Genomic DNA, 22682 nt, shown 5'->3' with positions numbered 1-22682 from the left:
TTGGATGTCTCTCCAATTTGATCATGTCATGAGGCTTTTTCCTTCATCGAATCACTACAGTGTGGAAGCAGGCCATTTGGCCCATTGAGTCCATACTAACCCTCCAAAGAGCATCCTACCCTGACGCATTCTTCCCCGACTTTATTCCCCGTAAACCTTTCCCATGGCTATTCCACCTAACTTATTCATCCCTGAGCACTGTGGGGCAATTTTAGCATGCTCAATCCACTTAACCTGCAAACCTATGGACTGTGGGAGGACACCGGAGCACCTGGAGGAAACCCACGCAGACACAGGGAGAATGTTCAAACTCCACAGATACGGTTGCCCAAGGACAAACTTGGGTTCCTGATGCAGTGCTAACCACTGAGCCAATGTGCCGCTCCTCTGAAGAGACTACAAAGACGGAATCTTCTTGAATTGCAAATCTATCCCCTGTACCAATGCAGTTGCTTGAAATAAAGCTCATTCATGTTTTCCTGTGTGTGGGGTCATTGTCTCCATTTTACTTTTTTTTTAAACTCCAATATATGACTATCTCATAATTGTTTAAACATGAGATACAGATCTGGTTAACTAGATTCTGTCTCTTTTGATAGGATGTTAATTTAAGTTCAGACTAGTTTCTGTTTATTGATGGTTACATGTAGCTTAGTTTAACCTGGAATCAGTTAATTACTGCAGCCATTTTAAATGTTTTTTTTTCCTTTTTCAAATCATTTTGGTCTATGAAAATCCCAGGTATTAAAATCAGATGATTATTGGGGTCAAAAATTGACAGTCCATGTTTTATCACTATCATGACACTTCATCTCATACTAATTCTAAATCGATGTGTTCAAGTGTCTGGAAATGGGGTTTGAGTCCACAATTTCTGACTTCAGAAACACAATATTGCCACTGAGTTAACACAGAATGAGATGGAATTAATGAAGCAGGGAAGAAATTAAAAATAATTACAATTCTTTAGGTATAGTTATCTAGAGGTCTTGTGGGATAATGGGAAGCACGTCTCCTTCTGAATCAGACGTTTAAGTCCAAATCCAAGTCAATGTCTTGATGGTCAAGGAAGGTACAGCCCTACTGTGAACAAAGCAGCCAGCAACTTGTAAATCTTGCTACCGCAGGTAATACGTGCAGCTGGGATTCCTGGTCAGCCATGTGATGGAAAGAAATTTGAGCCTTTTCCATCTCTATCCATAGCACTAGGCTAGTATATGTATGTAAAAGAGAATGCTGCTTCAATGTCATTACTAAGATATTATTGAGCTGGAGGCAGTTCAGAAGAGACTTACCAGGATGTTGCTGAGAATGGAGGGTTTCAGTGAAAAGGAGAGGCTGGATAGACTGGGATTTTTTTCACTGGAACGTAGAAGGTTGACAGTTGACCTTATACAGAGGAACCTTGATTAACCGAAGGCCACGGGCGGAGAGTATTCTGTTCGGGTAATCAAACACCAGATAATCAATGCCAGATAACATAGCTAGCCATACATCGGGACTTTGTGATCTTGTTCGAATTATCTGAAATTCGGTTGATCGAATGTCGGCTAATCAAGGTTCCTCTGTAGAGGTCTATAAAATAATGAGGGGTAAAGATAAGGTGAATGGCTGCATTGTGGGATACCGGTAGTTGCGATCTCCCCTTGCATTGTGGGATACTGGAGGTCATACTTTGCAATAGGTCTCACTGAAAGGAGAGAAATATTGCTTTTCCCAAGGGTGATGGATTTCAAGACTAGGGAGAATATTTTTAAGGTGAGAGGAGAAAAATTTAAAGAAGACAAGAGGAGAATTTGTTTCTTACACAGAGAGTGGTTCATGTGTGGAATGAACTTCCAGAGGAAGTGGTGGATGTGGATATAGTTTCACCATTTAAAAGACATTTGGATAAGTCCGTGAATAAGAAATATTTGGAGGGATATGGATCAGGAGCAGGAAGGTGAGACTAGTTGAGTTTGGGATTATGGTCAGCATGGACTGATTGGACCGAAGGGTCTGTTTCTGTGCTGTATGACTCCATGACCTTCTGTTACACTGGAACGAGGAAGCAGGTTTGGCTCCTATCATTTAAACATCTCTCGGTCAATCGGAACAAATATTTTAAATTTTTTTGACATGCATCCATTATACTTTAATTAAAGATATAGCTAACTAGTTCAAAATGAAGGAACCAACTCCAAGACTATCTTGAGTGAGAGAAAGAGAGATGTTATTACCTGTTAATCCCAAGAAAAAATAATGATGTAACTTCAAACACATATCAACACAGATAATGCATATAAAATGAGGAAAGTATCTAATATAGACAGAAAGGATAAAGACTAAACAGATTTAAAATCCTTACAGTCCATGAGGTGTTAGATCACAGGTGTTTAGTGGTTGACTTAAATCCTCAACAGTAGTTGTTATGGAGGTGTCTTTTAGCACTTGATGAATTATTGTTTTCCCAATTTACTTTCTCACTGTCCTCTAAGTTGACCAGGAGTAAAACAAGGAGGAAGAAAACCTTCCAGATACTGCTGTTATGAATCCATCATTTGTTACCTCTGTTCTATTGCTCTATGATGGCTATTGAAATATAGTTCATATGTATATTCTCAAGTATGGCCCAATATAATTTCCAAGCAGACTAACTGGCAGGCAAGCTTTAATTTCCTAATATATGAAATTCTCATGAACATGTGATTTGAAACAAGACATGCAAGTTCTTTCATATTGACTCAGTTGCCTTGTTTTGATGCCTTTAAGTAAAGTATTAATTACAGTATACCCAATTTTCTTAATTCTACATGGGCCTTCTCAACTTGCTTCATTCTGCACTCAGATAATCTATGTACCTGGACACTGAGATCTCTCTGCTCACCTACACTACCAAGAATCTTACCATTAGCCCAGTACTCTGCATTCCTGTTACTCTTTCCAAAGTGAATCACCTCACGCTTTTCCACCTTAAACTCCATTTGACACGTCTCAGCTTCTCTATGTCCCTTTGTAATCTACAACATCCTTTGTTACTATCCACAATTCTATTGAGCTCAGTGTCATCTGCAAATTTACTAACCCATCTTTCTATACCCTTATCCAGGTCATTTATGAAAATGACAAACAACGGTGAACCCAAAACAGATCCTTGCGGTACCCCACTAGTAACTGAACTCCAAGATGAATATTTCCCATCAATCACCACCTTCTGTCTTCTTTCAGCTAGCCAATTTCTGTTCCAAACTGCTAAATCACCCTCAATCCCATGCCTCCATATTTTGTGCAATAGCCTACCATGGGAACCTTATCAAATGTCTTACTGAAATCCATATACACCACATCAACCACTTTACCCTCATCCACCTGTTTGGTCACCTTCTCAAAGAACTCAAAAAGGTTTGTGTGGACCTACCCTTTACAAAACTACATTGACACATAACTTATTAATCTCGATCTAATTATAATCCTATCTCTTATGGCCCTTTCTAACACTTTACCCACAACCAAAGTAAGGCTCACAGATCTATAATTACCAGAGTTGTTTCTATTCCTGATCTTGAACAAGGGAACAACAGTTGCTATCCTCCAGTCTTCTGGCAATATTCTTGTAGACAATTATGACATAAAGGTCAAAGCCAAAGGTTCGGCAATCTCCTCCATGGCTTCCCAGAGAATCCTACGATAAAACTCATCTGGCCCAGGGGACTTTCTATTTTTACACTTCTCAGAATTGTTAACGCCTCCTCCTTATGCACCCCAATCCCATCTAGTTGAGTCGGTTGATAGGGTTGTTAAGAAGGCATATGGTGTGTTAGCTTTTATTGGTAGAGGGATTGAGTTTCGGGACCATGAGATCATGCTTCAGCTGTACACAACTCCAAACACCACATTTAGAATATTGCGGACAGTTCTGGTCACCGCATTATAGGAAGGATGCGGAAGCATTGGAAAGGGTTCAGAGGAGATTCGCTAGGATGTTGCCTGGTATGGAGGGAAGGTCTTTCAAGGAAAGGCTGAGGGACTTGAGGCTGTTTTCATTTGTGAAAAGAAAGTTGAGAGGTGACTTAGAGTCACAGAGTCATAGAGATGTACAGCATGGAAACAGACCCTTCAGTCCATGCCGACCAGGTATCCCAACTCAATCTAGTCCCTCCTGCCAGCACCTGGCCCACATCCCTCCAAACCCTTCCTATTCATAAACCCATCCAAATGCCTCTTAAATGTTGCAATTGTACCAGCCTCCACCACATCTTCTGGCAGCTCATTCCATACACGTATCAACCTCTGCGTGAAAAAGTTGCCCCTTTGGTCTCTTTTATGTCTTTCTCCTCTCATCCTAAACCTATGCCCTCTAGTTCTGGACTCCCCCCCCCCAGGGAAAATACTTTATCTATTTAACCTATCCATTCCCCATATGATTTTGTAAACCTCTATAAGATCACTCTTCAGCCTCCGACGCTCCAGGGAAAACAGCCTCAGCCTATCCAGCCTCTCCCGAAAGCTCAAATCTTCCAACCCTGGCAACATCCTTGTAAATCTTTTCTGAGCCCTTTCAAATTGAGACATATAAGATAATCAGAGGGTTAGGTAGGGTAGACAGTGACAGCCTTTTTCTTCAGGTGGCGAAGGCTAACACGAGGGGACATAGCTTTAAATTGAGGGGCGATAGATATAGGACAGATGTCAGAGGGAGTTTCTTTACTCAGAGAGTAGTAGGGGCATGGAACGCACTGCCTGCAACAGTAGTAGACTCACCAACTTTAAAGGCATTTAAATGATCATTAGATAGGCATATGGATGAGAATGGAATAATGTAGGATAGATGGGCTTCAGATTGGTCACACCGGTTGGCGCAACATCGAAGGCCGAGGGGCCTGTACTGCGCTGTAATGTTCTATGTTCTATGATCAAAGCAGTCAACTTAGGTCAGTCAACTTTGATTAATCCATGAAATATCTCAGTTCTAGCAATCAGCTGATAAAAATTGAAAATTGCTAGTCCTTATTTCTGACTGTTGTGACATCTACCCACAATGAAGAATAAATATGAACATTTTCCTTCTTGTTTACAAGGCAGGAGTGCAATGGAATACTCTCCGCTTGTCTGGATGAGTGCAGCTCTACCAGCACTCAAGAAAATTTACACCATCCAGGACAAAGCAGCCTGCTTGATTGGCATCATACCCACAAATAGCCACTCCCTCCACCACTGATGCTCAGTAGCAGGAGAGTGTACCATGTCCAAGATGCAGAGCAGAAATTTCCTCAGATCCTTAGATATACCTTCCAAATCCACAACCACTGCTGTCCAGAAGGTCAAGAGCAGCAAATACATGGGAACACCACCATGTTCCCCTCTAAGCCACTCACCAGCCTGACTGGAAAATAAATCTTCTTCACTGTCACTGGGTCAAAGTCCTGGAATGTTCTCCCTTACAGCATGGTCTGTCCCGACAACTGCAGCAGTTCGGCATGGCAGCTTAGTACTACCTTCTCAAGGGCAACTGGAGACACAAAATAAACGCTGTCCCACACCTGAATTAAGAACAAATTATTTCTATGAGGATAGTTGGTGGTATTTTGAGTTTTGCCTTCAGTCAGGTATCTCATTTAACTTTGCATTAACCCAACTGGACTGGTCAAAGTTTGAAACTTGGTTCTGTTCCTGGATCTCCTATTGGGGAATTCTGCTTTCCCTCACTTGGTGAGAGTGGTATGGTCCCTTCTGATTTTTTTCTGTATTTTGGAAATGGATTTTCTCCTCACCTTTTCTCTCGAACAGATCTACCATCAGGTAAATGTTCAGTTCTTATTAGCCTTCCCTAGACACATCCCACTAGGTGAGGCACCAGCTTCCTGTCCAAGAAATCCTTTGGCCCATTGATTTTACCATTGGTTAATGACGTCTCTGACTCTGACCTTTGATCTTTTGTCATTTCCCCAGCCGATTTTTAACCTTCTTTAACAGGTATTGCCCCAGCTGCTTTGAGTTCAGTTCTGTTGGACTGTTCTTAAACCCATTCTTTACGCAGAGAGTTCTGAATGCATGGTTTGAGTTGCCAGCTGTGGTGGTGGAAGCAGAGTCACTGGGGACATTTAAGCGACTGCTGGACATGCATATGGATAGCAGTGAGTTGAGGGGTGCGTAGGTTAAGTAACTATATTTTACATTAGGATTAAACCTCGGCACAACATCATGGGCCAAAGGGCCGGTTCTGTGCTGCACTTTTCTTGTTCTATATTCTAATTCAATCCTAAGCCACCCCAAACCTCACTGGCTGCTGTAGGGTTTCTGAATCCCTTTCGATTCCTGGCCTTTTTGCCATTTCTGTTGGCTTTCTCCAGCATTTCCATCCTCTCTGTACTGGCCTTTCTGTTTGAGGGAGACATCACACTGTCAGGCAAGTCATTTCTCACTAAAGTATTTGACCCTTGCATTGACCACCCTCTGTTGCAAGGTCTATAAGATGTTCACTCTGCAAATAAAGTGAAATTTCTACATACTTTCCCATCAGCACTTTTATCAGTATACTGGAATTTCAAATACTTTCAAATCTTCCATGTCCCCCATTGGTAAGATTGGTCAGCAACTGGTGTCTCAGAGAATACTAATTTCCTCTTCTAGCTATTTAAACAATCATAGGATCATAGAAGCAGGCCACTAAGCCCATTAGGTTCACACCGACCCTCCGAAGAGCATCCCACCCATACCCTGTAACCCCACATTTCCCATGGCTAATCCACCTAGCTTGCACATCCCTGAACACTTTGGGCAATTTAGCATGGCCTATCCACCTGACCTGCACCTCTTTGTGACTGTGGGAGGAAAGCCCCACACAAACATGGGGAGAATGTGCAAACTCCACCCAGACAGTTGCCAGAGACTGGAATTGAACCCAGGTTCCTGGCACTGTGAGGCAGCAGTGCTAATCATTGAGTCACCATGTAGTCGGTCATCACTGTCCCTTTGCAAGAAAACTCCCAACAGCTATCTGGGTCCACAATTATTCCTAAGCAGATCCTAATAACCCTGAATATTGTAGACACTGGTTTTGCAGCTTGATTTTCTACAGGAAACCAATCATTTTTCACTACCTGCCCCGGTTTTCCACAGTGGAAGCATTGCTGGTGATTTCCCACCTCCTTCTTATCCAGTACTCTTCTGTTTCTGTTTCAGTTTTCCCTGCCTGACTTCTCTCCAGATTACCTCTGGGTTATTTACCGCACCCTTACCACACTCTAGTCTGTGACAGTTCTCAGACTGAAGCTTCCCTGAGTTTATGGCTCTGTGCATTAACTCATTGTCATCAGTCAGAACTGCTGCCTGCCTGGGTGCTGTTATCCTATGTTCTTCGACTTACATTCAGATTGGAAAGGAGGAATAAATTTTTGTACTCCCTGGGGAGAATGACATCACAGAGGGTTTTTTGTAGATGGCCTCAATTTTAAGTGCCTTGGACCCATCGGTCAAAACTGAATGCCTTAAACCATTCAAAGGTGTGTCTGGTCAGGCTGTTTTGTGTATGGCTCTGTTACACCCTATGTGTCAGGCTCTGTTATATGCTTAAATTGCATTCTATTCTGGTCGTCACATTCCGGGAAGGATGTGGAGGCTTTGGAGAGGGTACAGAAGTTTACCAGGATGCGATCCGGATTAGAGGGTATGAGCTATAAGGAGAGGCTAGAAAAACTCAGATTGCTTTCTTTGGAGTGGCGGAGGTAGAGGCTTATAGACCTGATAGGAGTCTAGAAAATTATGAGAAGCATAGATTGCATTGATGGTCAGAATCTTTTTCTCAGAGTTGAAATGTCTGAAACTAGGGGGCATGCATTTAAAGAGGGGGAAAGTTCAAAGGAGATGTTGAGGGGCCAGTTTATTTACACAGAAAGTGGTAGGAGTCTGGAACACACTGCCAGGGGTGGTGGTGGAGGCAGCTATGATAGGGGTGTTTAAAGGACTATTAGATAAGCACATGAATATACAAGGGATGGGGAGATATGGACTAAGGGCAAGCAGAAGGAATTACCTTAATTTGGCGAAATGTTCGACACAGCATTGTGGGCCAAAGGTCCCGATTCTGTGTTGTATTGTTCTATGTTCTGTGTTCTAAAATAGCCCATTTTGCTGCTTCATAGTCAGGGGCACTCTCCTCATGTAAGGGGGACTAAACTGCATAGGCTTCACCTGTCAGCCTGCTCTGTAATAGCCTTGTCCATGTACTGGATTGGCCACTTCCACTGCCACTGCAGTATGCTCTTTCAATGGATGTTTTATACATTTGGACTGAGCTACACTATTGGCTTTCACCTTCACACTCCTCCAGAGAGCTGAAAAAATAATATGGCAAGATGATGGTCACTAATAAATTGCTTGTTTACGCTGACTGAATCAATTGGCTTCAATGTGAGGCCCTAAGCCCTTTCTCCAGTCATTAATTATGCAATAAAATGATATTCCATACAGAAGATTGCAGTAAAAGGTGAGCGATTGCACTCAACTAGCACGGAGCTTCCCCCAAGGACGTTTCTCTGGAGAATGGTATAATTGAACTATCCTTGCCCATACCGTTCAATAAGTTCATGCATTAAAGATCGATGGAGCACAAGCCTGGTCAATAGTGCACAATGCAGTGAAAAAGTACACCTTGGAGGGAGACATTAGCAAGGTTGCAATGTTACCACATGTAAGACAAGACATGAAAACTTTGGTTAGTAACATATTCCTTTATATGTTAATGAAAAAGTTTGCAGCAACATTTCTACAATGTTAAAAAGAAGAGATTTACCAGAATGGTGGGGTCAAGTGTTTGGTGCTGCAAAAGTGGAGCAGGTCAGGCAGCATCCAAGGAGCAGGAGAATCAGTGTTTCGGGCATCAGCTCTTCATCAGGAGTAACCTTTCCTGATGAAGGGTTTATGCCCGAAACATCGATCCTCCTGCTCCTCAGATGCTGCCTGATTTGCTGCGCTTTTCCAACACCACACTCTCGACTCTGATCTCCAGCACCTGCAGTTCCTCACCTTCTCCGAGTTGATTTACCGGGATGTTGCCAGGCATGGAGGGCTTGAGTTATAAGAAGAGGGTAGATCGGTTGGGAGCGTAGGAGGTAGAGGGCTGACCTTATAGAGGTTTATAAAATCATCAGAGGCATTGATAAGGTGAATGGCAGGTGGGGCAATTTTGTTTTACACAGAGAGTCATTTGTGTGTGGAATGAAATTCCAGAGGAAATGAAGGATGCAGGTGCAGTTACAACATTTAAAAGACCTTTGGATAAGAACATAGATAAGAAATGTTTGGAGGAATATGGGCCAAGTGCAGGCAGGTGGGACTAGTTTAGTTTATGGTTATGGTCTGCATGGATTGGTTGGACCGAATGGTCTGCTTCTGTGCTGTAGGACTCTAATGAACTGCACAGTTATGGAAGATATATACGCATTTGGGTAGTAGGGCTGTTTGAGAGCTACGTGCTATTGGGAAGTAATTGTCCCAGTTTTATGTGAGTTTCTTCATGCTCAGCTGAGGATCCCTTAATCAAGGCTATCAGCCACAGTCAATACTGAGGCCAGGGATCATGGCAAAAAGACTTACAACCACAAAGGACAACAGCTGCTTACAGGCAAAGATTCTTCAGTACCAAGACTTTGATCACATGAGAAAAACAATGGGAAGCTATCTCATATCTTTCTCCAAATCATTCTATTTGAAGAAGTTGAAAAAGGGAGACTAGAAAGCAACTGAAGAAGACTAGGGCTGTTTTCCCTGGAGTGTTGGAGGCTGAGGGCTGACCTTATAGAGGTTTACAAAATCATGAGGGGCAAGGATAGGGTAAATAGACAAGGTCTTTTCCCTGGGGTGGGGGAGTCCAGAACTAGAGGGCATAGGTTGAGGGTGAGAGGGGAAAGATATAAAAGAGACTTTTCAGGCAGAGAGTGGTGCATGTATGGAATGAGCTGCCAGAGGAAGTAATGGAGGCTGGTACAATTACAACATTTAAAAGGCATTTGGATGGGTATATGAAAAGGAAGGGTTGGAGGGATATAGGCCGGGTGCTATCAGGTGGGACTAGATTGGGTTGGGATATCTGGTTGGCATGGACGGGTTGGACTAAAGGGTCTGTTTCCATGCTGTACATCTCTATTACTCTATGACTCTAAGTTACGGCAAAACCATGAGGAATGGTGAAATGAGCAGAGAACCTGCCCTTGGGATCATCAACATGGCACATAAGTCTGTTCTTTAAGGAAGGATCATTACAGTATCTGGTTACTTATTCCTGGTTATTCCTGCCTCACAGCCCCAAGGACCCAGGTTCGATTCCACCTTCGGGCAACTGTCTGTGTGGAGTTTGTACATTCTCCCCATGTCTGCTTGGGTTTCCTCTGGGTGCTCCGGTTTCCTCCCAAAGTTCACCTGTGCAGGTCAGGTGAATTGGCCATGATAAATTGCCCATAGTGTCCAGGGATGTGTAGGTTAGGTGCATTTGTCAGAAATAAATGTAGAGTAAGGGAATGGGTCTGGGTGGGTTACTCTTCAGAGGGTCGGTGTGGACTTGTTGGGCTGAATGGCCTGTTTCCACACTGCAGGGATTCTGTGATTCTATGAAAAATTTTCATGTTCCATATGTAGTCCAACAATTTTAATAATATCTAACCAACATCTGTTAATTGTAACAGCGTTGCCATTCAAGTTATTAATCTTCATTATTAATAATCTTAATCCCCTCTCAAAGTCCTGCTCGCCCAATGACACAATCTATTGTAGAAACAAGGAGGACTTTTTTTTCCACCAAGTGGTTAGAATGTGGAACTCATGACCACAGGAAATGGTTGAAGCAAATCGAGTTAAAGTCAAAAAGAAATGAGACAAATATATCTCAGTGAACAGAGAAAGACACATTGAAAGGCAGAAATGGTATAAGTAAGATGAAATCAGAGTATAAACCTCAGGACACACTCGTTGGGTTAAATGGTCTGTTTCTATGTTCTCTGTGGTGGTCATGCTTCACTGATTTTCTGCACCCTGCCAAAAGTGTTCAAAGTTATCCTCCTACTTAACTCTTAGAGTCATAGAACTGAACAGCATGGAAACAGACTCTTTGATCCAATCCGTCCATGCCGACCAGATGCCCTCATCTAATCTAGTCCCATTTGTAAGCACTTGGCCCAGATCCCTCTAACCCCATCCTATTCATGTACCCATCCAGATGCTTTTTAAATGCTGTCATTGTATCAGCCTCCACATTTCCTCTGGCAGCTCATTCCACACACACGCACCACCCTCTGTGTGAAAAAGTTGCCCCTTTGGTCTCTTTTATATCTTTCCCCTCTCACCCTAAACCTACGCCCTCTCATTTTGTACTCCCCTTCCCCAAGGAAAAGACTTTGTCTATTTATCCAATCCATGCCCCTCATGATTTTATAAACCTGTATAAAGTCACCTTTCAGCCTCTGATGCTCCAGGGAAAACAGCCCCAGCCTGTTCAGCCTCTCCCTATTGTTTACATTCTCCAATCCTGGCAACATCCTCGTAAATCTTTTCTGAGCCCTTTCAAGTTTCACAACATTTTTCCGATAGGAAGGAGACCAGAATTGCACACAATATTCCAACAGTGACCTAATCCATGTCCTGTACAGCCGCAACATGACCTCCTAAATCCCATACTCAATGCTCTGACCAATAAAGGAAAGCATACCAAACACCTTCTTCACTATCCTATCTACCTGCGATCTACTATCAAGGAACTATGAATCTGTATTCTAAGATCTCTTTGTTCAGCAACACTCCCTAGGGCTTTACCATTAAGTGTATACATCCTGCTCTGATTTGGCTTTTCAAATGCAGCACCTCGCATTTATCTAAATTAAACTCCATCTGCCACTCCTCGGCCCATTGGCCCATCTGATCACGATCCTGTTTTACTCTGAGATAACCTTCTTCACTGTCCACTACACCACCAATTTTGGTGTCATCTGCAAATTTACTAACTATACCTCCTAAATTCACATCCAAATCATTTATATAATGACAAAATGCAATGGGCCCAGCACCGATCCTTGTAACACATTACTGGTCACAGGCCTCCAGTCTGGAAGGCAACAGTCCACCACCACCCTCTGTCTTCTACCTTCGAGCCAGATCTGTATCTAAATGGCTGGTTCTCCCTGTATTCCATGAGATCTAACCTTACTAACCAGTCTACCATGAGAAACTTTGTCAAATGCCTTAATGAGTCCATATAGATCACATCCACCACTTTGCCCTCATCAATTCTCTTCTTTACTTTTGCAAAACACTCAATCAAATTCGTGAATCATGATTTCCCACACACAAAACTATGTTGACTATCCCTAATTAATCCTTGACTTTTCAATTAGTGTAAATTCTGTCAATATTCCCTCCAACAATTTGCCCACCACTGATGTCAGGCTCACCGGTCTATAATTCCCTGGCTTTTCCTTACCACCTTTCTTCAATAGTGGCACAACGTTTGCCAACCTCTAGTCTTCTGGCACCTCATCTGTGGCTATCGATGATACAAATATCTCAGTAAAGGGCCCTGCAATCACTTCCCTAGCTTCCCACAGTGTTCTAGAGTACACCGGAACAGGTCTTGGGCATTTATCCATTTTAATGCATTTTAAGATATCTAGCACCTCCTCCCTTGTAATATAGACATTTTTCAAGATGCCACCATCTATTTCCCTACATTTTATATCTTCTATGCCCTTCTCCACAGTAAACACTAATGCAAAATACTCATTTAGTATCTCCCCCATCTCCTACGGTTCTACACCTATGCTGTCTTGCTGATCTTTGAGGGGCCTTATTCTCTGCCAAGAAGTGAGGTGCTGGAATAGCACAGCCAGTTAGGCAGCATCTGAGGAGCAGGAGACTCTGCCTGAATGGCTGTGCTTTTCCAGCACCATACATTTTGACTCTGATCTCCACACTGTCCACACTGTCTCCTGGGCTCTATTCTCTACCTAGCTACCCTTTTGGCCTTAAAGTATTTATAGAATCTCTTTGGATCATGAAGAACATAATCCCACAGTAAACTCGTCCCACCTGCCAGTTCCTAGCCTGGATCCCTCCAAATGTTTCCTTTTCTTGTACTTATCTAAATGTCTTTTAATTGCAGTTGTACCCACGTCCACCACTTCCTCAGGGAGTCCATTCCACACGCGAGCTACCCTCTGTGTAAGACATTTGCCTCTTATACAAATTTTAAATCTCTCCTCCCACATTTTCTTTCATGTTACATGAAAGATCTTTTCAAACTTTATTTCTTCTGCCATCTCCTTCAGAGCTCTGGAATTATTGCTGAAATCTTATTTTATCTTTCTTTTTAAATCAAGAAATGTTTTTATAAACAATTGAATGTTCCTTTTTCTCTCCATCACCACATCACCTGTAATATTTTCCAGCTATTTACCACCACCAGTAAATCACCATATTTTCCAATTGAATTATATATGTGCAAAGCCTTAGCTCATTGGATCATCTGATCAAGATCCCAATTTACCCTGAGGTAACATTCTTCACTGTCCACTGCACCTCCAATTTTGGTGTCATCTGCAAACTTACTAACTATACCTCCTATTTTCACATCCAAATCATTTATATAAATGATGAAAAGCAGTGGACCCAGCACGGATCCTTGTAACACACCATTGGTCACAGGCCTCCAGTCTGAAAGGCAACCCTCCACCATTGGCTCTTCTATCTTTGAGCCAGTTCTGTATCCAAATGGCTACTTCTCCCTGTATTCCATGAGATCTAACCTTGCTAACCAGCCTCCCATGGGGAACCTTGTCAAATGCATGATACAGCGTGATACTGGCATTGCAAATCATCAAAGGTGAGGGAGAGGACTAAATCAAAATTGAGTTGGAGGGGTGGCTTAAACACTCTATCCTCTGTGGTGCCCATTTCTTCCTAAAGACATTTCGAGTATTGGTGGGCACAGCATGCTCCTTTTCCAAGAAATCTCAGGCACAAATAATGATGCGGAAGAGAGGCTACATTCAGCAGCCATGGCCCCATCTATACTGGCCACTGTCTGGATGTGTCAATGGCCAACATGGTCAGGCCCAGGAGCAGATCCATGAGGAAGTCTTCTGATCCACCCATATCCTTCTGCATCGACTGGCCAAAGATCAAGAACTTCGGGCTGAAGTGCAAACAAAAGCAGAATGAAAGGTTTGTCAAATAATGAGATGCATTTCCTCAGTTTTATGGTGGCTTAGTGGTTAGCACTGCTGCCTCCCAGCACCAGCAACGCCAGGTTCAATTCCAGCTTCAGGTGATTGTCAGTGAGGAGTTTGCACATTCTCCCCACATCTGCATGGGTTTCCTCTGGGTACTCTGGTTTCTTCCCACAGTCCAAAGATGGATTAACTAAACCCAAGCCTCCTGGCTCAGCAGTAGGGACATGACCACGGCACCACAGGAGCCCCTTTCCTCTGTTTTATGACATCAGTTTGACTGACATCACCTACTGTGACGGGGCATCCTGAAGAGTCAAGAGCTTCTACACAGTATAGCATTGACAAGAGGTTGAGACAATTGGAAAGGGCTATCACTCTGTGACTGAAGTGGCTGCCTGAATTTCTTCAAGAAATCAGTGTGCTAATAATACGATTAAAAGCACCCTGCTCATTTGGGAAGGGGTTCTGTTAAGGAAATGTCCCCAGAGAAGACTTGATTTGTTTTGTTATATTGGATCTACAGCACAGTCACTGTCAGACTAGACTTGCTCTACCTTGGTATCATGTCCATGCCCGCCACATCCCAAAGCATCTGTACACAGCTCACTGCCAACAGTCCAGATTCCCACTTTCCTGAGGCTGAAGAGTGATTAGTTCAACCAAGTACCTGCAATCACAGCACAGAGAGCAGAGCATTGCAAAACTAGAGGGGTCCAAAAAACTGTGCCTCAATCATTCATTTGAAATAACTTCAGCAGATATCATAAAGTCAAGAAAGTCAAGAAGAATTAACTCAGAAGACCTGCCACAAATCTCGGGACATTCAATGCTTAAGCCCTTAGGAGGTGCTGTTCCCTATTCAGTCACTAAATGTGCTGGGGAAGCTCAGCAGGTTTGGCAGCATCTGAGGAGAGAAATGAAGAACTTCACTTCAGAAGGTCTGGAAACATTAGCCTGGTTCACTGTGGTGCCAAAAAAACAGAGTTACTGTATCCAGATTGGCATGACTTCTTCTGAAGTGAAGTTCTCTAACTCTCTCCACAGATGTTGCCAGACCTGCTGAGTTTCTCCAGCACTTAGTGCTTGTTTCAGATTTCAAACATCACAGTATTTTAGTTTCCAATGGAGCTCTTTATAGGATACTGATTTTGGGTTTAGAGGGTGTAAAATTAATTTTGTAGGTCTCAATGCAACAGTTAGATCACAGTTTTAATATGATAAAGCTCACATTCAACTCTGACATTTGTAAAATTTTTGTCATGAATCCAGGATTTGTTTCAACATGTAGCCCAAGTCCGGCCAGTAGAGTTATAGATGAATGCAGCATGAAAACAGACCTTTCAATCCAACTTGTCCATGCCAACCAGGTATCCTAAACTCAACAAATCCCATTTATTTGTGCTTGGCCCATATCCCTCTAAACGTTTCCTGTTCATGTAGAGTCACAGACTTGTAGAGATGTACAGCATGGAAACAGGCATCTTGGTCCAACTTGTCCATACCGACCAGATATCCTAAATTAATCTAATCCAATTTTCCACCATTTGGCCCATATCCCTCTAAACCATTCCTATTCATTTTCCCATCCAGATGCCTTTTAAATGTTGGAATTTTACCAGCCTCCAAAACTTCCTCTGGCAACTCGTTCCGTACATGCAGCACCCTCTGCGTGAAAAAGTTGTCCCTCTTAAATCTTTCCCCTCTCACCTTAAACCTATGCCCTCTGGTTTAGGACTCCCCCACCCTGGGGAAATGACCTTGACTATTCACCCTGCCCATGCCCCTCCTGAGTTTATAAACCGCTATAAGGTCACCCCTCAGCTTCTGACGTTCCAGAGAAAAACAGCCCCAGTCTGTTCAGCCTCTCCCTACAACTCAAACTCTCCAAATCTGACAACATCCTTGTAAATCTTTCCTGAACCTTTTGAAGTTTAACAACATCCTTCCTCTAGCAGGGAGACCAGAATTGCACACAGTATTCCAAAAAGCTAACCAATATTCTGCACAGCTGCAACATGTATTGATCCAAATGTCTTTTAACTGGAAGGCATGACTACAGTCATAGGATCTTCTGGTGGGATAATTAGAGTCCAGGTTCCTCAGTAAAGTGGGTTGCCATATGACCAACCCAAAATGATTCTCAGTGATGCCAAAGTTCTTGCGTCCAATTCCTGATGAAGGGCTTTTGCCCGAAACGTCGATTCTCCTGCTCCTCGGATGCTGCCTGACCGGCTGTGCTTTTCCAACACCGCACTCTTGACTGGAATCTCCAGCATCTGCAGTCCTCACTTTCCCCTTCTTGCGTCCAAAGCAGAGTGAGGGAATAAACATGCAGTGCAGAAGGGATAGAGATTTGACAGGGTGGGGGAGGCAGGGCAAGCTGGTGGTCAGGAGCTGGGCAGTAGAGTTAAAAATCACACAACACCAGGTTATAGTCCAACAGGTTTATTAGATTAGATTAGATTAGATTAGATTAGATTACTTACAGTGTGGAAACAGGCCCTTCGGCCCAACAAGTCCACACCGCCCCGCCGAAGCGCAACCCACCCATACGCCTACATTTACCCCTTACCTAACACTCCGGGCAATTTAGCATGGCCAATTCACCTGACCTGCACATCTTTGGACTGTGGGAGGAAACCGGAGCACCCGGAGGAAACCCACGCAGACACGGGGAGAACGTGCAAACTCCACACAGTCAGTCGCCTGAGTCGGGAATTGAACCCGGGTCTCTGGCGCTGTGAGGCAGCAGTGCTAACCACTGTGCCACCGTGCCGCCCACAATTTGGAAGCACTCGCTTTTTGAGCACCGCCCCTTCAGCAGGTGGTTGGGAGCAGCGCTCCGGAAGCCAGTGCTTCCTAATAAACCTGTTGGACTCTAACCTGGTGCGGCGTGATTTGTAACTTTGTCCAGGCCAGTCCAACACCAGCACCGCCAAGTCATGGGCAATGGAGGGTTTTGGGATTCCCCCCCTTTGTGCTCGGCGAGCGGAGCGCGGCGGTAGGGAGGGTGCTGAAAGGACAGTTCCCTTTCGGGAGCGGTACATCTCACACTCAACCAACCCCCGGAGCAAGGAGGGGACCGCGGTGGGGTCTGTCCCTGGTGCCCTGTCAGTGCCCTGAGCAGAACGAGGGTGGGATCTTACCGTGCCACCCATTCCACTAGCTCTACCACTGGGGTAAACCAACGGGGTGGGACTTAAGTGACAGACATAGATTTCCGAGTTTCCGGAAAACCTATAGATAAAAGAAAGAGTTGCCTTCTAGTGTTTGTAATGCTCCATTTGGTTAATGTTTTTTTAAAAAATAAGCATTTTAAGCTAAGGTCGACGTTTAGGTCGAAGATAATCTCTCTGCTGAGGATCTCATTGCGGTTTCAACTGAAAAGCTTGCCAACTGAGGTAGTTAGCTTAGGTTGGAACTTTTCATCTTTGAGATTCCGAGGCGCACTCTGATTTGAAACATTGTTCACGAGCAAGTTACCCTGGGAACCCTGCAGTGTTCTTGCTGCAAGTCTTCACATCCTAGTCTTCAACTCTCCAGGTACAGGTACAGAATCGTGTTAGTACAAAGGTGCAAGGGGACATTCGGCCTCTGCTAAAGCAAACAGCCCTCAATTACTCCCCATTTCATCCCCCCCCCCCCCACCCCCATCACCAACCCACCAGCTCTTGCGACAACTCCTTGTCATAGCCATTCTCTCCACCATCATCAGCGTTACCCCATTACCCGAGCCACTGTGAGCGTACTTTCCGTTCACCAGCCTGGTTACATTCCATTCAGGCACACACATCACGATTAACCAGGATTACAACTAAGAGTGATAGAGATTGCTAGAATGGCAGAGAGAACGATTAACCAGGATTACAACTAAGAGTGATAGAGATTGTTAGAATGGCAGAGAGAGAGAGAGATACCGCGAGGTCGACAGAGAGAGGGAGAGATAAAGAATGACAGAGAGAGAGAGACTGTGAGATCGACAGAGAGCGAGGCTGGAGGACAGAGAGAGGGAGAGATAGAGACTGTTAGAACGACACACAGAGATAGAGGCTGTTGGGATGTTAGTGAGAGAGAGAGAGATTGCGAGAATGGCAGAGAGAGAGACAGAGAAAGAGAGAGACCTGCATTGTCTTGTCTGAGTCAGCAAGTTCACTCAAAAACTCAAATGGAATGTCAAGGCGCTCCCAGGGGACGGGGTGGGAGGACACAGACAAACTGTTCCGCTTCTCCCGACCCCTTTAAGGACTAGGTTGTGCTAAAGTGAGTAAATCTTGCGTGCTTTGAGCGCGTCTGTATAAAGGGGATAAATAAAACGCAACGTTTTTGAGAGTGTGTTTGCAGTGAGCTGGCTGTGATTTCAGGTTCTCTGTACCTCTCTCTCCACTCACCCCCACACCCTATCCTCCAATGTCACCCAACCACCCCTGGAGACTGCCCTCACTCGAACTGATGGAGTGGCGCCTGTGAATTGCTACAAACGACAGAGAGAGAGAGAGAGAGAGAGAATACAGCACGGTAGAGCTCAGTGCACTTTAAAATCCACTCAGTCAGTGGCTCACGCCTCCTTATCACTTCCGTGTCAGGGGATTTTAGAAGCAGTCTACCAGTCGCAGGCTCAGCTTTTTCTGACTCCTCACGAATTTCACCCCCCCTCCCCATTAAGTCTTTCTGATCTACCTCTCCTTCTAAAACCTACCCCCATCCTCTCTTCCCTCACCCACCCCAGCAAGCAAAAAAAACAAGACAGCGTTTGCAGCCCCTTCCACCTTTGCTTGGGAGACCAGACAGATTCCAATGGCTGAGGGTAGGAGGATCTGGGATAAGGAGGATGACTTGCCGGTCTATCTGGCCCGGCCGGGTACATCAGCTCAGATCCCCCGGCAGAAATACGGGGGGATGTTCTGCTCGGTGGAAGGAGCGTACGAGAGCAAGACCTTAGATTTCGACGCCTTGAGTGTTGGCCGCCGGAGTTCGCGGAGCGCCAGCGGCGCTAGCAAAAGTCAGGGGTCCCGGGACAACGCCGAGACTGCAGGCGACGCGATCAGGGAAAGCCCGCAGGCGACCGAGAGGGGACCCGGGGTCCAAATCATCACGTCGAACGACAAAGAGAGGCTTCAGAACCAGAGTGACCCGCAGGTAACAGAAAAAAAATCCCCAACTCCATTCAGCAGCCGCCCCACACATTTCACCGGGAGTCAGGAACCCAAACTCGTCCCAACTTCTCATTTCTAGGCAATGACATTTCATGTGTCAGGTTGTGGTGGTGTTTTTTTCAACAACAACAAAAAACGCTGCAGTTTCGGCTCAGCGAAACTGTTATTGCAACTGTACAAAAATATTGTGGTGCAAAATATCTTTCTGCTATTGTTGAAGTTCGTTCGTGTTGGCGTGGATTTTTTGTGTGTGTGTGTGTGTTTTGAATTACTAGCCAGATGGGGGAATATTTGTAAACAATAGCCTTGTCAGCTGGATTAATATTCAGTCTCGCCCAGTCGGTGTTCCTTTTAACCGGACTGTTGCGGGTCACAGCAGGCGAGAGGTGTCCAGTTAAGGGGGAGCATCTAAGTTCAGTGGCTAGACACAGGACTAAATTCGCTCGAACGTCAGGCACTGCTCTGAGAGGCAAGTCTCCAGAGAAGAGGTGCACCGAAAGGGGTCGGTTAAAAGCGAAGTAACAACGCCTCACCCTCTCTCTCTCTCACACACACACACACACACTCTTACACACTCACGCATTCACACACAGTCTTTCTCTCACACACACACTCTTACACACACACATTCACACAGTCTCTCTCTCTCTCACACACACACACTTTTACACACTCACATTCACACTGTCTCTCTCTCTCATACACACACACTTACACACACTTACACACACACTTACACACATTCACACAGTCTCTCTCACACACACACTTACACACTCACATTCACACACAGTCTCTCTCACTCTTACACACACATTCACACAGTCTCTCACACACTCGCACACACAATCTCTCACACATACATTGACAGTCTCTCACACACACACTCGCACACACTCTCAGACACACTCTCACACATACTCACATTGACACAGTCTCTCTCTCTCTCTCACACACACACACAAACACTCTCATACACTCTCTCACACACTCAATTTGATTTAATTCTGCCTTAATCAGTTCGGCCTGGAGTTGGCCTTGCCACATTGGCCAGCCCCTGTGTTACTGAGAGGCTGCGGTATAGCAGGTTGTCATGACCCATTCTGCAGTCTTGGAGGGTCTGTTTGGAGATTTCTACGGAACGTAAACAGAAGATGCTGTTTATTAGGAGGTGTAGTGTGACAGAGGTTACCTCCTCTCTCCTCTACACACACACACCCCTCCACCTTTAATGCCTCTGAGCACTGTGCTCAGTCTGAGTTCGGGCTGCTCCCTCGCCCCAGCATCAGTGCCCAGCTTGGGCTGCTTTATGTTTTTTTTTTAACGGGGAGAGGTTGTTGGGGGCTGACAGGTGAGACGGTGGGAAATAGGGAATGGAGGTAGAGCCACGCAGTGGCTACAGACGAGAATTGCACTGCGGTAGTTGCATGCGGTCCTTTGCCTCTCAGTTAACCCTCCTAGAGCAATGGGAGGGTTGCTGCCGCAGCCTGACTTGCAGTGCAGCCCTGGAACACAACCTTCTGTGGACCAACCCTTCCCACACCCTCCTCCACAAAGAACAACACCCAGCAAGAATTTGCCTTGACATTGGCTGCCTGTTTAATATCAGGATTGCCGGGCGCACCAAGTATTTTGTTTTAAACGTTTGCTGTACTGACAAACAGGTTCAAAATGCTTCCAAATTCTGCCACTCTGGAGGGCGACCGTCTCCCTGTTTCGGGCCACTGGGAGGTTTTGGGTTTGCACCATTGTATCAATAGGTCAGACTCTGAGGTGGAGCAGTCTGGTGTCTGCTGACCAGCAGCTGGTGGTTTTGCAGGATGCCAGTCACGTTTAGCCTACTCAGACATCTCTGAATACAGCTGTGACTTGCATTCAAGCCTCCTGGCCCAGAAGTAGAGCCACTGACACTGTGCCATAAGGACACAAACCAGGCTTAAGAAACACAATGTGCTGAAGAAGGGTCACTGGACTGGTAACTTCTGACTCTGCTTTCTCTCTAGACATACTGCCAGACCTGCTGAGCTTCTCCAACAATTTTTGTTTCTGATGTCCAGCATCTGCAGTTCTTTGGGGTAGTTTTTTTTGGTTACAGGGTCAAGAAATGGTGGATTCACATTGTTTCGTGTCTCAGGGGTGTATCTTGATTTTTATCCAGTCAATGGTGGTTTTGACAGGCCTGTCTCTGAAATCCTGAGGAATAAATTGGTCACCGCTTCTCACTGAAGCTCATTTTTACTATCCAGCTGTTTGTTCATGTGCCGCAACAAAGTTGTTCATTTATATAGCGGGGGTTTGAGCATGGCAAATCCCTGGTATACCAAGATGAAAATGAATGCCTCAGGTATGGTTCAGAGTGTCAGGTTTGGAGACAACCTTTCAAGATCAGCCATAATCTAACTGAATGACAGAGCAAGTTTGATTTCTTGATTTATTTATTGATTGTCTCATGTATTTTGTTACAAAAATACAGTGAAAAGTGTTGTGTAGTATTGCACTCACCCACACCATCTTAAAATTTAACCAAAATATAGACTATCAAGGCTGAAACATTAAGAGATTAAGAAAACGTTTTCAACTTTATAGTCTTTCATGTTAATTGCTCCACCACGGGCCATGAGAGTCATAAATGAATTATTCCTGTTCCTAATTTTGTGATGTTCTCCAGATGGATGCAGAGGGATAGCAGAGCAGTTGCATTCTAGGAAAGAACTCCAGAGTATGGCATTGTGTTAACTAAAGGCGCTACTACGGAATGGTAATAGAGGTTGGAATTCCTGGAGGACTAAATGTGGTGCGTAGGCATGTGAGACTGGAGTAGGTTATGGAGTTAGGACAAAAGTCAGGAGGTGATTGGTAAACTAGGATTTTTGAATTCCATGTTTTGCACAATGGAAAGGACAAAGGGGCGAGGGAGTGTGTGATTTCCAGCCAGGGGTGGAGTTTGTGTAGGCTGAAATTCAGGAAGTCAGTGATTACAGGAAAGATGCTGTGAAACCTGAAAGGGTTCAGAAAAGATTTACAAGGATGTTGCTGGGGTTGGAGGGTTTGAGCTATAGGGAGAGGCCGAATAGACTGGGGCTGTTTTCCCTGGCATGTTGGAGGCTGAGGGGTGACCTTATAGAGGTTTATAAAATCATGAGGGGCATGGATAGGGTGAATAGACAAGGTCTTTTTCCCAGGGGAGTCCAAAACTAGAGGGCATAGGTTTAAGGTGAGAAGGGAAAGATTTAAAAGGGACCTAAGGGGTAATATTTTCACGCAGAGGGTGGTGCATGTATGGAATGAGCTGCCAGAGGAAGTGGTGGAGGCTGGTGCAATGACAACATTTAAAAGG

At 44.6% G+C, this 22682-nt stretch overlaps 1 protein-coding gene across 3 annotated transcripts in view; it reads left to right on the top strand.

Moving 5' to 3' along the window:
- Positions 1-18786: 18786 nt before the first annotated feature.
- LOC122556804 (dihydropyrimidinase-related protein 3-like) overlaps positions 18787-22682 on the top strand; it is a 270164-nt gene continuing 266268 nt past the window's right edge. Inside the window, exon 1 of one of the 3 annotated variants that reach the window (XM_087995490.1) lies at positions 18787-19328. In XM_087995490.1, the coding sequence (XP_087851616.1) occupies positions 18987-19328 (342 nt within the window). In that variant the 5' untranslated portion in view covers positions 18787-18986. The remainder of the gene's footprint in view (positions 19329-22682) is intronic. The other 2 variants (XM_087995488.1, XM_087995487.1) reach the window with 2 other exon arrangements.

Source organism: Chiloscyllium plagiosum, unplaced genomic scaffold (genome assembly GCF_037043375.1).
Source record: "Chiloscyllium plagiosum isolate Xiang-an unplaced genomic scaffold, Cpla_swu_hap1 HiC_scaffold_16, whole genome shotgun sequence".
Taxonomy (NCBI): domain Eukaryota; kingdom Metazoa; phylum Chordata; class Chondrichthyes; order Orectolobiformes; family Hemiscylliidae; genus Chiloscyllium; species Chiloscyllium plagiosum.
Note: the sequence above shows the minus strand (reverse complement) of the source record. Positions and strands in the feature narration are given on the sequence as shown.